Source organism: Staurois parvus, unplaced genomic scaffold (genome assembly GCF_062004578.1).
Source record: "Staurois parvus isolate SC_StPar_1 unplaced genomic scaffold, SC_StPar_1.0 ptg001279l, whole genome shotgun sequence".
Taxonomy (NCBI): Eukaryota; Metazoa; Chordata; class Amphibia; order Anura; family Ranidae; genus Staurois; species Staurois parvus.
The window spans coordinates 221,393-237,785 of record NW_028319075.1 but is presented as its reverse complement, the minus strand read 5'-3'; the positions used below and the strand labels follow the sequence as shown (position 1 = coordinate 237,785).

The window sequence follows — 16,393 nt, the reverse complement described above, 5'->3', positions numbered from 1 at the left end:
GTATACCATATATATACACAGAGAGAGAGAGAGAGAGATTCCAGGTCCTCTTTATTGGGATATATATATATACCATTAAAGAGTGCCTATATATTTTATATATACATTGAAAGCATTTGTTTTATTTATATATATATATATATACTGTATATAATAGTTCCATAGTTAGTCTGGCTAAAAAAAGACAAAAGTCCATTCAGTTCAACCATAAAAAAAAAGTTATATTCCTACACCCACAGTTGATCCATAGGAAGGCAAAAAACCCAGCAAAGTACGATCCAATTTACTCCTGCTGGGGAAAAAATTCATTCCTGATCCCCAAAGAGGCCATCGGATATAACCAACCTATAAATGTTAGTAACCAGTTATATTCTGTGTATCCAAGAAATAATCCAGGACTTTTATATACATATGGAGAGAGATGACAGGCTCTCTTCACTGGTATAACTAATAATCTGTATATAATAGGTCCTCTTTATTGATATATATATACACACTATATTGCCAAAAGTATTGTCCCCGCCCTCCCAATCATGTGATTCAGGTGTTCCAATCCCCTCCATATCATGTGATTCAGGTGTTCCAATCCCCTCCATATCATGTGATTCAGGTGTTCCAATCCCCTCCATATCACGTGATTCAGGTGTTCCAATCCCCTCCCAATCATGTGATTCAGATGTTCCAATCCCCTCCCAATCACGTGATTCAGGTGTTCCAATCCCCTCCCAATCATGTGATTCAGGTGTTCCAATCCCCTCCCAATCACGTGATTCAGGTGTTCCAATCCCCAATCATGTGATTCAGGTGTTCCAATCCCCTCCCAATCACGTGATTCAGGTGTTCCAATCCCCTCCATATCATGTGATTCAGGTGTTCCAATCCCCTCCATATCATGTGATTCAGGTGTTCCAATCCCCTCCATATCATGTGATTCAGGTGTTCCAATCAAGCCCCTAGGCATGCAGACTGCTTCTACAAACATTGGTGAAAGAATGGGTCGCTCTCAGGAGCTCAGTGACTCCAAGCGTGGTCCCGTGATAGGTGGCCACCTGGGCAATAAGTCCATCCGTGACATTTCCTGGCTACTAAATATTCCACGCTCAACTGTTAGTGGGATTATAACAAAGTGGAAGCAACTGGGAACAACAGCCACTCAGCCACCAAGTGGTAGGCCCAGGAACGGACTGATCATTTGGAAACTCGGGCACTGCCCGAGGGCCCGGGGTCAGTAGGGGGCCCCATGAGATGCCCCTGGTACCTTTTCATAGGCTTTTTTGAGTTTGGGCAAGGACACAGGGGCCCCATGATCCCCTATTGCCCGGGGGCCCCATGAGTTATCAGTCCGCCCCTGGGTAGGCCACGTCACATGACAGGGCGGGGTCAGCGCATGCTGAAGCGCACAGTGTGCAGAAGTCGCCAACTGTCTGCAGAGTCAATAGCTAAAGACCTCCAAACTTGGTGTGGCCTTCAGATGAGCCCAACAACAGTGCGTAGAGAGCTTCATGGAATGGGTTTCCATGGCCGAGCAGCTGCATCCAAGCCTTCCATCACCAAGTGCAATGCAAAGCGTCGGATGCCGTGGTGTAAAGCACGCCGCCACTGGACTTTAGAGCAGGGGAGACGTGTTCTCTGGAGTGACTAATCACACTTCTCTGTCTGGCAATCTGATGGATGTGTCTGGGTTTGGCGGTGGCCAGGAGAACGGTACTTGCCTGACTGCATTGTGCCAAGTGTAAAGTTTGGTGGAGGGGGGATTATGGTGTGGGGGTGTCTTTCAGGGGTTGGGCTTGGCCCCCTAGTTCCAGTGAAAGGAACTCATACATATATATGTAAATATATATAAAAATATATATATACATATATATATACCAATAACTATGTGTATATATATATATATACACACACACACACACAGATGACAGGTCCTCTTTAAAAATGTATAACTGACATCAGACAGGACCTCTTTCATAATGAATGGACAGCTCCTCCCTTTGGGGCGGGGCCTGTGACGTCTCGGTCATGTGTACAGCAGGGAGTGTCTCTGGCCCTTTAAGGCAATCTCCATGCGCCGCGTGACATCATGGCCAGCGCCGATTGGTTGTCAGAGGCAGGCCCCTGACTTCCGGGGTTGGAGGGGCAGGTGGCGGTGTCCCTGCGAGGAGGCGATCAGGACAGAGCGGGGACCGAAGGCCTACCGGAGGGGTGAGCGCCGGGGGAGGGGGGACACCGACATCATCACCGTGTGTGTATATAGAGGGGACCGACCACCGACCTGTGCCCGATATAGAGTCCCATACACACCCTGACCTCTGTACACCCCTCCCCCCCATTCATATACCGCAGCGCTGTACAGAGAACACTGAGCCGGTCACCAGAGGAGCTCACACTCTAATGTCCCCTCCCCCACTGTCCCATCAGTCTCTGTACCAGAGGAGCTTGCGCTCTAATGTCCCCTCCCCCACAGTCCCATCAGTCTCTGTACCAGAGGAGCTTACGCTCTAATGTCCCCTCCCCCACTGTCCCATCAGTCTCTGTACCAGAGGAGCTTACGCTCTAATGCCCCCTCCCCCACAGTCCCATCACTCTCTGTACCAGAGGAGCTTACACTCTAATGTCCCCTCCCCCGCAGTCACATCAGTCTCTGTACCAGAGGAGCTTACGCTCTGTCCCCTCCCCCACAGTCCCATCACTCTCTGTACCAGAGGAGCTGACACTCTAATGTCCCCTCCCCCACAGTCCCATCACTCTCTGTACCAGAGGAGCTTACGCTCTAATGTCCCCTCCCCCACAGTCCCATCAGTCCCTGTACCAGAGGAGCTTACGCTCTAATGTCCCCTCCCCCACAGTCCCATCAGTCTCTGTACAGAGGAGCTTACGCTCTAATGTCCCCTCCCCCACAGTCACATCAGTCTCTGTACAGAGGAGCTTACGCTCTAATGTCCCCTCCCCCACAGTCCCATCAGTCTCTGTACCAGAGGAGCTTACACTCTAATGTTCCCTCCCCCACAGTCACATCAGTCTCTGTACCGGAGGAGCTTACGCTCTAATGTCCCCTCCCCCACAGTCCCATCAGTCTCTGTACCAGAGGAGCTTACACTCTAATGTCCCCTCCCCCGCAGTCACACGCTATTATTATACATATATCTAGCTCTGACATATACTGTAGCGTTGTACACTGATCTCTCTCTCTCTCAGGTCATGTCTGATCTCCCCGGATCATCACACAGGAATTTTCTGGCCGGCTTATAGATGTCTGTGAGAAGATCCCTTAGGAGGTAATTGCTGGTTGTGTTTGTACTCCTCCCCCGCCATTGTCCAGGACACTAGGGGTCTGAATGGAGCTCATTACCATATCAGAGATATCTAGGTGTGTCCTTGTATCAGAGAGGGCTTTGTTTCTACATTTCATCTATTAAAGGTAAGGTAGGCCCTTCGGGGACATCGTTGTTGGCCTTTAAGGCATGCCATTGTTGGCTTTTAGAGGGATATCATTTTTGGCCTTTCCGGGTCGGCCTGGGTTGTCCCATTGAAGGGTCGGCCTGGGTTGTCCCATTGAAGGGTCGGCCTGGGTTGTCCGTTGACGGGTCGGCCTGGGTTGTCCGTTTGAAGGGTCGGCCTGGGTTGTCCGTTTGAAGGGTCGGCCTGGGTTGTCCGTTTGAAGGGTCGGCCTGGGTTGTCCGTTTGAAGGGTCGGCCTGGGTTGTCCGTTTGAAGGGTCGGCCTGGGTTGTCCGTTTGAAGGGTCGGCCTGGGTTGTCCGTTGAAGAAACATCAGTGTTGACCATTGAGGGAACGCTGTCGCCAGCCCTTTATAATCTTTCTACCACCGCCATTTTTTAGTTTTTCACACACATGATAAAGTTTGCATTCTTTTTCTGCTAAAAAAAAATGACTGACTACCCCCAACCGTTATATACAGAGGCACCTGCAGAGCTTTATAAAAGCCATCAAAGAACCGCTTTTATCTGAAACCCCTTCACCTGTTTAAAAACCAATACCAAGCTCATGGTTGTAACCCCTTAAATACCAGGATGTTTATAAAGGTACCTTGACAAGCAAGGGGTTGAGGGACACGTTGGTTGGCTTTTAAGTGACATCATTGTTGGTTTTGAGGGGACGGCCTGGGTTGGCCTTTGAGGGGACGGCCTGGGTTGGCCTTTGAGGGGACGGCCTGGGTTGGCCTTTGAGGGGACGGCCTGGGTTGGTCTTTTGAGGGGACCAAGCTCATGGTTGTAACCCTTTAAATTCCAGGAAGTGTATAAAGGTACCTTGGCAGGCAAGGGTTGAGGGACACCTTGGTTGGCCTTTTAAGGATGCTATCTCTGGCCTTTAAGGGTGCTTTTTAGGTTGCAGCAGTGTGTCTTAACTCCCTCATCTACCAAGGTACATATATACACATCCTGGTACTAAGGGGTTAAGGAACACTATTCCTTTTTCTTTCACCGCCATTATTTCCGGGATACACCGTTAGTCATTTTTTATGAATGAGGCCTTGCCCTCTCTTGCACTGGGTTAAAGTTTGCAGTTGTGCTGGGGTCAGCGGACTCTCGGAAAGGTTTCTGTTTTATATTTTTATGGCTTTTCCCTTCTTACAAAGTGTGAGATTCTGTCCTGTATGACATAGTCACCTGCGGTGTCACCGCACTCCCTGACTTGCTGCTGCCTTCATTAGACTGGTTACCCATCCAGGAAATTCAGCAGAACTGGTCCCAGCCGGTGTCGAGGAATTAATTGGTTTTGCAATGTGACTAATGAGTTACAGCTGAGTCCTATAAAGAGGACCTGTGTAGTGTTCATTCAGGGATGGTGGGAAGTAGTGCTGGGTCCCAGATGAGGGACATCACGGTGCTCTGCTTCACAACCGCTTCCAGGAGGTAGACAGTGTGTGCTATGGAGGTGACAGGTCCCCTTTAAAGTGGCAACACAGCTGAAACAATTTGCTTTTTTTGCGGGGAAGGAGTTTAAACTCAGTTGTTTTCTGGGGCACCCAAAGAAAGATTTGAAAGAAAGATGACAAACGTAGGAATTAATCTATTACAGAAAATACGGGACAAATGTGTCCAGCCTGCACTAGTGTGTGTGACACTCAGCCAATGAATGTTTATTATATATAGACCTCTTGGTTTAGGTGTGTGATAGATCGACTTTCCTTTCCTTCTTTCCTTCCTTTCTTTATCCTTTCTTTTCCTTTTTTCCCTTTCCTTTCCCTTCCTTTCCGTTTCCCTTTCCCTTCCCTTCCGTTTCCCTTCCCTTTCCCTTCCCTTCCCTTTCCGTTTCCCTTCCCTTTCCGTTTCCCTTCCGTTTCCCTTCCCTTTCCGTTTCCCTTCCCTTTCCGTTTCCCTTCCCTTTCCGTTTCCCTTCCCTTTCCGTTTCCCTTCCCTTTCCGTTTCCCTTCCCTTTCCGTTTCCCTTCCGTTTCCGTTTCCCTTTCCCTTTCCGTTTCCCTTTCCCTTTCCGTTTCCCTTTCCCTTTTCCTTTCTTCCGTCCCTTCCCTTTTCCCTTTTTCCCTTTTTTCCTCTCCTTTCCCCTCTCCGCTTTCCCCTCTCCGCTTTCCCCTCTCCGCTTTCCCCTCTCCGCTTTCCCCTCTCCGCTTTCCCCTCTCCGCTTTCCCCCTCTCCCCTCCCTCTCCCCCTCTCCCCTCCCTCTCCCCCTCTCCCCTCCCTCTCCCCCTCTCCCCTCCCTCTCCCCCTCTCCCCTCCCTCTCCCCCTCTCCCCCTCCCTCTCCCTTTCCCCCTCCCTCTCCCTTTCCCCCTCCCTCTCCCTTTCCCCCTCCCTCTCCCCCTCCCCCTCCCTCTCCCCCTCCCCCTCCCTCTCCCCCTCCCCCTCCCTCTCCCTGTCTATAATGTCATAGGAAACAAGGCCTTGTCTTTATTTTGGGATTGCCTAGCACAGCCCTGCTCAATGTAAATGGGCCCTCAGAAAAATGAGAATTTGTCCATATAAAAAGGAAAACAAAATAGTAAACAAGATAAAAAAAAATAAGGAAAAAACTAACCTTGAAGAATGATTTGTGATATTTTCTCATCCTGATTGTACAGGGAGCCTGAAATTGAGGCTGGATTTAAGCTGTGCAAAAATTGATGCATTAAAACTTAAGAACGGTAGGGTTACATAGGAGTCTTGGCGTGGGCCGCGTGTAGGGGTTGTCGGCGTGGGCCGCGTGTAGGGGTTGTCGGCGTGGGCCGCGTGTAGGGGTTGTCGGCGTGGGCCGCGTGTAGGGGTTGTCGGCGTGGGCCGCGTGTAGGGGTTGTCGGCGTGGGCCGCGTGTAGGGGTTGTCGGCGTGGGCCGCGTGTAGGGGTTGTCGGCGTGGGCCGCGTGTAGGGGTTGTCGGCGTGGGCCGCGTGTAGGGGTTGTCGGCGTGGGCCGCGTGTAGGGGTTGTCGGCGTGGGCCGCGTGTAGGGGTTGTCGGCGTGGGCCGCGTGTAGGGGTTGTCGGCGTGGGCCGCGTGTAGGGGTTGTCGGCGTGGGCCGCGTGTAGGGGTTGTCGGCGTGGGCCGCGTGTAGGGGTTGTCGGCGTGGGCCGCGTGTAGGGGTTGTCGGCGTGGGCCGCGTAGGGTTGTCGGCGTGGGCCGCGTAGGGTTGTCGGCGTGGGCCGCGTAGGGTTGTCGGCGTGGGCCGCGTAGGGGTTGTCGGCCGCGTGTAGGGGTTGTCGGCCGCGTGTAGGGGTTGTCGGCGTGGGCCGCGTGTAGGGGTTGTCGGCCGCGTGTAGGTGTTGTCGGCGTGGGCCGCGTGTAGGGGTTGTCGGCGTGGGCCACTTGTAGGGGGTGTCGGCGTGGGCTACGTAGGGGTGTTCCATAGTCTCTGACATGAATTGGTGGACAGGGCTGGATTGGAGTATTGTGGTGGTGGGGCCGATACGGGGTGAACTAGTGACAAAGTTGGGAGATAGAGGGACTGCAGAAATGAGACATTGGGGGGGGGGAAAACATGGAACCAGTTACAAGCAATAGAAGGATACAATGTAACAAAAAGTATCAAGTCTGTACCAAGTAGCTTCTAGCAGAATAGATCTGGCAGATCAGGTTTCCATCGACATTAAAAGGGGTGTCTCCCTGTAGGTGTGACGCCAATCCGTCATCATGGAGGACAAACGAAACATCCAGATCATCGAGTGGGAGCACCTGGACAAGAAGAAGTTCTACGTCTTCGGGGTCTGCATGACGATGATGATCCGGGTCAGCGTCTACCCGTTCACTCTCATCCGGACGCGGCTCCAGGTGCAGAAGGGGAAGAGCCTCTACAACGGGACGTTTGACGCCTTTGTGAAGATCTTGAGGTCGGAGGGGGCCTCCGGTCTGTACCGGGGCTTCCTGGTGAACACCTTCACCCTGATCTCTGGCCAGTGTTACGTCACCACGTACGAACTGACGCGCAAGTATTTGTCGGGCTACAGCAGTAGTAACACCGTCAAGTCTCTGGTGGCGGGAGGATCAGCGTCTCTGGTGGCGCAAAGCATCACCGTGCCCATCGACGTGATTTCTCAGCACCTTATGATGCAGCGGACGGGCGAGAGCATGGGCCGATTCCGCGTGAGCTGCGCGCGGGGGAAACAGACGGTCGTGTTTGGCCAGACCAAGGACATCATCGTGCAGATCTTCAAAGCGGATGGAATGAAGGGGTTTTATCGGGGTTACGTGGCTTCGCTGATGACCTACATCCCCAACAGCGCCGTATGGTGGCCTTTCTACCACTTCTATGCAGGTGGGTTGCAGGGCATGCTGGGAGTTGTATAAAATGTATGACTATCCCAACTATTTTTTTAATGAAGTAGGGAGGGGTTAAAACCTCTATTGGGATGTTTATTTGCTTCTACATTCTGTCTTGAAATTGGAGCTTACACTGGGCCGGGGATTTGCCCCGCCCCCAGGGGATGGGAATGAGGTCACATGCTCCATATTTGGAAGTGGCACACCTCTCACTAAAGGGATCAGGGAAGGTGAGGAGCATGTACTATGGAGATGGACATTAAAGGAGAGCTTACACTGGGCCGAGGATTTGCCCCGCCCCCAGGGGATGGGAATGAGGTCACATGTTCCATATTTGGAAGTAGCACACCTTTCACTAAAGGGATCTGTGAAGGGAAGGTGAGGAGCATGTACTGTGGAGATGGATATTAAAGGGTCCCTGTAGCTTGAGGGCAGGCTTGCTTCAAAGGGCCAGCCTAACCCAATGGTGACCTTTGTCCTAGGTGGAGTCTAGTGGTCCGAGTCGCTTACAGGACTTCTTATTGAAAGATTGGTTCCTATTGTTTCTACATTTTTGGGTTTTTTTGGGGTTTTTTTGGACCCTGATCCAAGTAATGTGATTTTTTTTTTTTTTTTTTCCCCGTATGGTCATCATTTTTTGCTTTGTTCCAGAACAATTATCACGCCTGTCACCTAAAGACTGTCCTCACCTACTGCTTCAAGCCATCTCGGGGCCCCTGGCAGCAGCGACAGCGTCCACCATCACCAATCCCATGGATGTCATAAGGGCCCGAGTGCAGGTAACAAAGCAAGGGTGGTTCTGCTCCACCAGAAATTGAGTGTTCTCGGGTTGGATGGATATAACGAGGACTGTGTGTTCCATTGACATTACAAATGGGTGGAGATGGGGGGGTTATGTATTCAACCTAGAGAATGTAAAATCGGGTGTATCTCTGCATAGCAACCAATCGGCTTCCAGATTTTATTGTCAAAGCTTAATGGAACAAGCTGAAGCTAGAAGCTGATTGGCTCCCACTGCACCAGATTCTGAGTGCCCCAGTTTTAGTAAATCTCCCCCTCTGTGTTCAGTACTGGATGTTGGCATAAAAAAAAATGCCATAATAAAAAAAGTAATATTAATATCTCCTAAACGTGCAACTTTTAGGAGATATTAGCCCATCTTTGATAGCTGAATGAATGGCATACCCGTGGCGTTCCTTCAGAGCGCTGTGCCGTGACGCGGGAGTGACGTCTTCGCAGCTCGGCAAGTCAGGCGGCCAGAGCGCGCAAACCCGGAAGGAAGATGGAAGTCCCAGGGAGCCAGCGTGCCGCAGGAGGGCTTAGTTTTAAGGTAAGTCCGTCATAATTATTATTATACAGGATTTATGGCGCCAACAGTTTGCGTGGCGCTGTACAATATAAAGGGAGACCGTACTATTACAATACATTTCAGTACAGAAGGAACAGGAGGGCCCGGCTCGTGGAGCTCACAATCTAAAGGAAGGGGGAGATGGTACAAAAGGTGATAGCTAGGGATGCACCGAAAACACCCCCATCGGCCGAAAAGGGGAAAAAAAAGCACCGATACAGGTGCCAAAAAACCCCGCCCCTCGCCGCTGTCACAGCCGCCCGCCTGCCGCTGCCTCCACCGGCCGCTGCTCGGTAGTTCTCAGCCTTACCTGAAAGACCAATTAAAAGTAAATAGAAGTGAGCGCTCCTAAAAGTAGCTGCTAAAACACCAAGAGGTACCAATAAAAACTCTGTAAAAGTATAGATAAATAAGTGGGTGTAGCGCTCAAAACAAATAAAAACAATAAGTCCACATATAAACGCATGTGAATGTGTAAACGGATATAGAGTCTGTATCAAGAAGAAATATAGCAGATGAACTTGTGACTCCAACCAAAAGTGAAAAATGCGCACTCACCGGAAGCGCATAGATAATGAGCATACATATATCTATGCGCTTCCGGTGAGTGCGCATTTTTCACTTTTGGTTGGAGTCACAAGTTCATCTGCTATATTTCTTCTTGATACAGACTCTATATCTGTTTACGCATTCACATGCGTTTATATATGTGGACATATTGTTTTTATTTGTTTTGAGCGCTACACCCCACTTATTTATCTTTACCTTAAAGACCATTGAACGATCCCGGCGCTGGGCATAGAGATAAGTGAAGGAAAGATGGCCTCCACTCCTCTCTATGCCCTTGGAGGACCGGAGCGATGTCACTTCCAGTTCCGGGCTTTTTACTTTTTAACTAGTTGCCGATCGCAGATAGGCGAATGACGGCTGCACTGCGGCCGGCCAGTTCTGGGAGGGCGTCACATGACGTCCTCCCAGAACGCGCTCTCCTGCGCGCCCCCGGCGATCTCCGTGATCGTTGTGGCCTACGGACACGGCTGTTCATGTGATGTGGTAAAAGGCCAATCACAGCGGCCTTTTACCACGTGATCAGCGGTGTCCAATGACACGCTGATCACCGGGAAATGCAATTGCCGGTTCTCGGCTGCACTTTCCTCACGCTGTCAGATCGTGAGGAAAGTACTGCCGAGAACCGGCAGTTGTCAGAGCGGGGATCGGCACCGATCATCAGGACACTGATGATCGATGCCCACCTGTGCCAAGCAGTGCCACCCACCTGTGCCCATTTTTTTTTTTTTTTTTTTTTTTGATCCAATGCTTTACATTGGAGAGGAGAGATGTGGGATCTTATTAACCCCATATCTCTCCATAAAGAGGACCTGTCACTAATTATTTCTATCACAAGGGATGCATGCATTTCTTGTGATAAGAATAAAAGTGATTAAAAAAATTTTTTTTTAAAGGGACAGTGCAAAAAAACCCCCCCAAAAACATTAAATAAATTAAAAAAACAAAAAATGAAAGTGCCCCCGTCCCCCCGTACTCACACGTAGTGGCGAACGCATACATAGGCCATGCCCACATATGTAAATTCTGTTCAAACCACACACACGTAGGGTATCGCCACGAACGTCGTAGCAAGAGCAATAATTCTCGCACTAGACTGGGATCCAACCAGGTGTGCCGGATTGCACGTGTAATTGTGCAGTGAGATGCTGTATTCTAACAATGCAGATTGGTTTCTCTGAATCTGCTCTCCACAAGTCGGGAAACTCTGTGTTGTATGGGCTTCCAGCTTCCTATATTTCCTGAGGGCTCGAACCTGCTACAATCAGGGGTCAGGCTCAAAGACCAGTTGCTATAGCAGTAGCGGGAGTTCCACCAACGAGCAGGATAGGTAAGCAAGCAGGTCAACCTGGCAGGTGACATGGGCTCACCTGAGGTGCGGAGTCTAAGTACTAACCAGTATTCACCAGAACTCCTAATGGTGGAAATGGGTTTTGCTGCATGTGGGTACCAGGTCAAGGTCCTCTGGATCGCCCCACCAGGAGGTGAGCAAGCCAGGGTCCAGTAGCAGATATAGCAGGTAAGAATCAAACAGAAGCATAGTCAGTAAACACGCCAAAGGTTTGGTAACAAGTGGTTGTAGGTAGGAAGCCTAGTTGACGAACAAGCCTAAGGTCGGTAACAAGTGGTAGTAAAAATATGTATGGTAGAGAGCACAATAATCTGGCAAACAGAAGTGCATAGTCATGGCTTAAATCAGGGAGGAGCAAAGGGTAAAAGGTTCACAACAAACCAGGTTCAAGACAGGATCATTGAAGGAATTGTCCAGAGGGCTGTCCAGCATTCCAGGTGGCTCAGCAAGAAGAGACCTCACCAGACACAACAGAGTTCTCAGGTTCACATCTGGTCCCTGACATAGCTTTTTATATTTCTTGAAGACTCCAACGTGGAGGTCTTCCTCCTAAGGTACCTTGCTCTATTCTGACCCACCTTAGAGCGTTTCCAGTCCTGGTGAGAGGGTGTGTAGAGTTGCAAGGTTTAACTTGAAGATCTCACCATTGGAGTCCAAACATTGGTGATTATAACTCTTCAGCTTCTGCAAAAACTATATGGCCAACATTTTGTGGGCGTTTTGACCGTTGCACCTACCAGAGGGCCAAAAGCATACGGGCCCTTATCCAAATGATGGTGTTCTCAGTGAAGGGTACTTCTAATACTACAGCATGCAATTAGATTTGAGACATTCTCATTCTTGTGGTAACAGTTTGGAGAACACTTACTGTTGACCACCATGACGATGCCACTGTGTACATATAGGTAAAATATGTGTGGTGCTGCATTTACACCACAAAAACAAAACAAAAATACCAGTAAAGTGTCCACAATAAAGTCCCAATAAAAGTGGGCCGAAAGAAGAATTCATTCTTCAATATGACCACCACTCCGTGTGAACCACCACCGAAAAGAGAAGACTCAAATGTTTGCCAAACAATTCTAACTCTAGGTATGAAGAGTCATAGAACGCTTTAGGACAGCATACAGATCCACATTTCCAGCCTCCAAAGGTTTCCCTCTGTAGAAGTGGTCCTTCTGAAGAGATATCGCCACAGATCTCACCTTCCAGTCGAAGATCCATGCATGCAATTGAGTACCAGTAAAGAGAAGATCACATGCTCCGCATAGTGTGAGAACTCATAGGATTTTATTAAAACCGCTAAAATTGCATCTACGGGCAAAGCAAGGTAGACTGTGCTGCATGAAATCACCAATTTCGTACAAACTCTACACTTCCAGTAAAATGTGATGGCGTCGCAACCCTACGTGTTTCATCAGATTGACGTCTTCTGGGGCATGGACCTGTGTATATAGTTGGCACCATAAAGACATGGTTTAACCAGTTTGGTGTGGAGGAACTTGAGGGGCCTTCACAGAGCTCTGCTTAACACATTTGGATCGAACTGGAACACCAATGGTGAGCCAGGTCTTCTCATTCACCTGACAAATTCTTACACACTGCAGAATCTTGTTGAAAACCTTCTCAGAAGAGTGGAAGATTTCATAGCCCATGGTTTTGGGATGGAAAGTCCAACAAAAAGGCTCTACCCTACACGTTTAGTCTCAAGTGATGTCTTCTGGGGCATGGACCTGTGTACAATAGCCAGCTCCATAAAGACATGGTTTAACCAGTTTGGCGGGGAGTAACTTGAGTGTCCTGCACAGAGCCCCGCTGAACACGTTTGGGTTGAACTTAAACGCCAACGTCTTCTCATTCAACATCCGTACCCAACCTCACAAACTTACAGACACCCTCCAAAATCTTGTTGAAAGGCTTCTCCGATGACTGGAAGATGTCATAGCCACAAAGTTGAGGCAAATCCATATTAATGGCCATGGTCTGAGGATGGGAAGTCCACGTAGGGGTGGTGGTCCTGCGTCCACAAAAGTTTAGTCATATATTTGTATATCCGTTGTGAGGGGACTGATGGAGATGAATTCTGATTGACGATGTTATGACCTGGTTCTTGGTTCCTCCTCTTACCCTCATCCTTCTTGTATTTCAGGTGGAGGGAAAAAGCTCAATCATCAACACCTTCAGGCAGCTGATGGCGGAGGAAGGTCCCTGGGGCCTGACCAAAGGTCTTTCCGCCCGGATCATCTCCTCCACCCCCTCTACCATTGTGATAGTGGTGGGCTACGAGACACTGAAGAAACTGAGCCTCAGACCTGAGCTAGTAGATTCAAGACACTGGTGACCGTATGTGGACTGGAGATTTTCTGCAGAGATGGGCAACACACTTGGGCCAACCACGCTGGAAGACGGCCCAAATTCCACTGGATTGTACACAATTGTGTGTGTATATATTTGTGTGTCTGTGCACAAAGAGAAAACAGAGAGAGACTGTATATATCGTACAGTAAGTGCGATGGGAACTTCGGTTTTATCGCAAAAAAAAAAACAACCCCACTGCTGCTGGGCTAACCCAAGGTGCGTGCATGGTGGGCACACAAGGAATTGGCCACCCTACATTCTTGGCGTCAAACTGGCGCCCCCTGTTGTATATTATTTTTTTAATCTGTGTCTGTGACCGTTCACCCGGTGCCCCCTTCCACCCTTCGTATTCTGGTCAGCTGTGGCACCACCTTGGCCCAATTAATTTTTTTTTTTTTTTATTTAACATAAATGGTATTTGTATTTTTAGAATGGACAATTTTCCATTTTTTTTTTTTTTTTTAATATACAGAGTTCTATTGATTTTATTTAATGTGATTGCCAAAGTATGTTGGAATGTAAGTGTGAAAGAAAAGCGTTCCCTTTTAAAGGCTATATCCACTTCTCGGGGATTATATTGTCAGACTAGACCCCTTTAAATCCATACTAGACTCCACCTACGAGGTAACTATAGCTCAGGAATATTAAAAAAAAAAGTTTGAAACCCTCTTTGAGAGAGGGCATATCTAACACAAGGTTCAAAGTGGAATGTCGCACAGTTATTCTTTTCACGGCGCAGAACCATTAGCAAAGATGGTGGCAAGAAGTGAGGGGTAAACTCCTCCATGCGGACACAGAAGGCATAGGAACCCCAACAGGTCCAAAACATTAGAGTTGATGTTTAAGCTGCTGATGTGTTGCCTGCCTGGGTCCTTCTCCCCACCCCACCTCATCAACAATCTAATTAAATTCTTAAATCAAACCTTGGCATTTCCATTACCTTCTATTTAAACCAGTGATGTCAGCTGTAATGGAACCGGACCCTGAATGCACTAGGGTATTTCCGTTAAACTCCCGCTTCCCTGTCCCAACACAGATCCACGGACACCACTCTTGAACGAAACCAGTTAATAGACTCCTTTATTTTAACACAGATACAAGATATATACACACCCAGTAACTAGAAACACATCAGCAGCCAGTCCCATCAGGGAGAAGGGCTGCCGGAAACAGCCCCCCGCCAAGCCAATATACAAACACATACATCCCATAATCGTTTGCTCCCAAGCAAGACACACAATAGAACAGTGGGATACAACCACATGGCATTAAACACTGAACAACCCCCACCTATACATGTCTATACAATATCAGGACATTTCACCCTGCACCCCTAACAGGCACAGGGTGACTTACACATAATAGGGATATGGGGAGCTGAAACCCCTCCAAAGTGAGCTGTGTTCCATAGGCCCCCCACACAAAGTGACTCCCGTCACATCAGCAATGGAGGCAAATCATGGCTGGTGGTAGAGGCCAACCGGGTGCTTCCTCAAGCCATTCCTTTTGAAGAGCCCGGATGCAAACAGTGGGCTGGCTCTTGGGAGGATTTATGCAAATAGCATCAAAATGCCCTGATGGGTGGATCTTAAACCGACCGTGTACCAGACTAAACTCATAAAGGAGTCCAAAATTGCGCCAATGACTCCATATATTCGACGCGTTTCGGTTGACGAAACGCGCTCCTCCTCCTTTCATCAGGGCTACAAGACATCTACAAGCAGAACGATGTAAACATTTACCAACTTGTCAGGAACGTTGAGGGCAACGGTTATCTGAACTTTAATAGCTGCCAGTATGCAACATTGTCTATATTCAATTTTAAAAGGCGTCGAATGAATAGAGGCTTACCACATTCGTGGATCGGGTTGCGGGGTTTAATTGGTTTATGAAAAAAAAAATGGCTGCTGAAGTGGATATATCTCCTAACGATGGGTTTTCCAAGCTGTCCCCCAGGGCCCTTCTAATGCTGGTCACAGCATTGTGAGTTTGGTGATCGTTTTTTGTGGTGGACCAGTTCTCCTCGCCTTTGCATAGGAGTTCAAGTAGGCAAATGGCAACTGAACCAATCAGTTTGGTTAGTTTTGTTGCATTGAAAAACTCTGTGTGTTGTTTTTTAAGTTGAACGTCATGGTGTACGCCTCCCTGGCTCTTAAATTCAGGAACAATTGCATCTGAGAAGACTATTTTCAAAGGTCAAGAGTGATATTTTGATGTATTTACTTAGAAAGATTAATCACTTTATAGTTAATTCCCTAAATTGGGCCATACAAGCCACACCCTGCATGCAAATCTAGGGGAAAGAGGCCACCAGTGGTCATGCCCTTGTTTCTATGAACAGAATTAGACCAACCTTTCTCAACCAGGGTCATGTGGACACAATGTTCCTTCAAAGGTTTCTAGGGGTTCCTTGAGTAATGAACAAGTTCTGTCTGATACGTAACCAGTGACACCAGTTATCTTTTTAGCTATGTACAAGGGGGCATTCTTCCCAGTACTGTAGGGAACATTTCTCCCACTGACCACCAATGTGAGGGACATTCTTCCCACTGATCACCAATGAAAAGAGCTTTTTTCCCACTGACAATCAATGGAAGGGTCATTCTTCCCACTGACCACAAATGTAAGGAATATTTTAACCACTGACCACCAATGGAAAGGGAATGCTTCGCACTGACCACCAATGTAAGGAATATTCTGACCAGTGGAAAGGGCATGCTTCGCACTGACCACCAATGTAAGGAATATTCTGACCAGTGGAAAGGGCATGCTTCGCACAGACCACCAATGTAAGGAAAATTCTGACCACCAATGGAAAGGGCATGGTTCGCACTGACCACCAATGTAAGGAATATTCTGACCACCAATGGAAAGGGCATGCTTCGCACTGACCACCAATGTAAGGAACAGGGGTGTACTGACCATTTGGAAACTGCCCGAGGGCCCGGGGTCAGTACGGGGCCCCATGAGATGCCCCTGGTACCTTTTTCATAGGCTTTTTTGAGTTTGGGCAAGGACACGGGCCCCATGATCCCCTATTGCCCGGGGGCCCCAAGAGTTGTCAGT

At 48.7% G+C, this 16,393-nt stretch overlaps 1 protein-coding gene across 1 annotated transcript; it reads left to right on the top strand.

Annotated features, from left to right (window-relative positions):
- The first annotated feature begins 2,089 nt into the window (after positions 1–2,089).
- SLC25A44 (solute carrier family 25 member 44) lies at positions 2,090–14,249 on the top strand. Its single transcript, XM_089660811.1, has 5 exons — positions 2,090–2,202; positions 3,196–3,275; positions 7,056–7,698; positions 8,355–8,482; positions 13,119–14,249. Exons 3-5 carry the CDS (start codon positions 7,077–7,079, stop codon positions 13,308–13,310), a joined length of 942 nt encoding a protein of 313 aa, XP_089516937.1. The 5' UTR covers positions 2,090–2,202; positions 3,196–3,275; positions 7,056–7,076; the 3' UTR covers positions 13,311–14,249.
- Positions 14,250–16,393: the final 2,144 nt, after the last annotated feature.

Coding starts and splice junctions, on each gene's coding strand:
- SLC25A44 (XM_089660811.1), top strand. CDS start 7,077: ATGGAGGACAAACGAAACATCCAGATCATCGAGTGGGAGCACCTGGAC. Junction 7,699..8,354: donor TTTCTACCACTTCTATGCAG/GTGGGTTGCAGG, acceptor GCTTTGTTCCAG/AACAATTATCACGCCTGTCA. Junction 8,483..13,118: donor TCATAAGGGCCCGAGTGCAG/GTAACAAAGCAA, acceptor CTTGTATTTCAG/GTGGAGGGAAAAAGCTCAAT.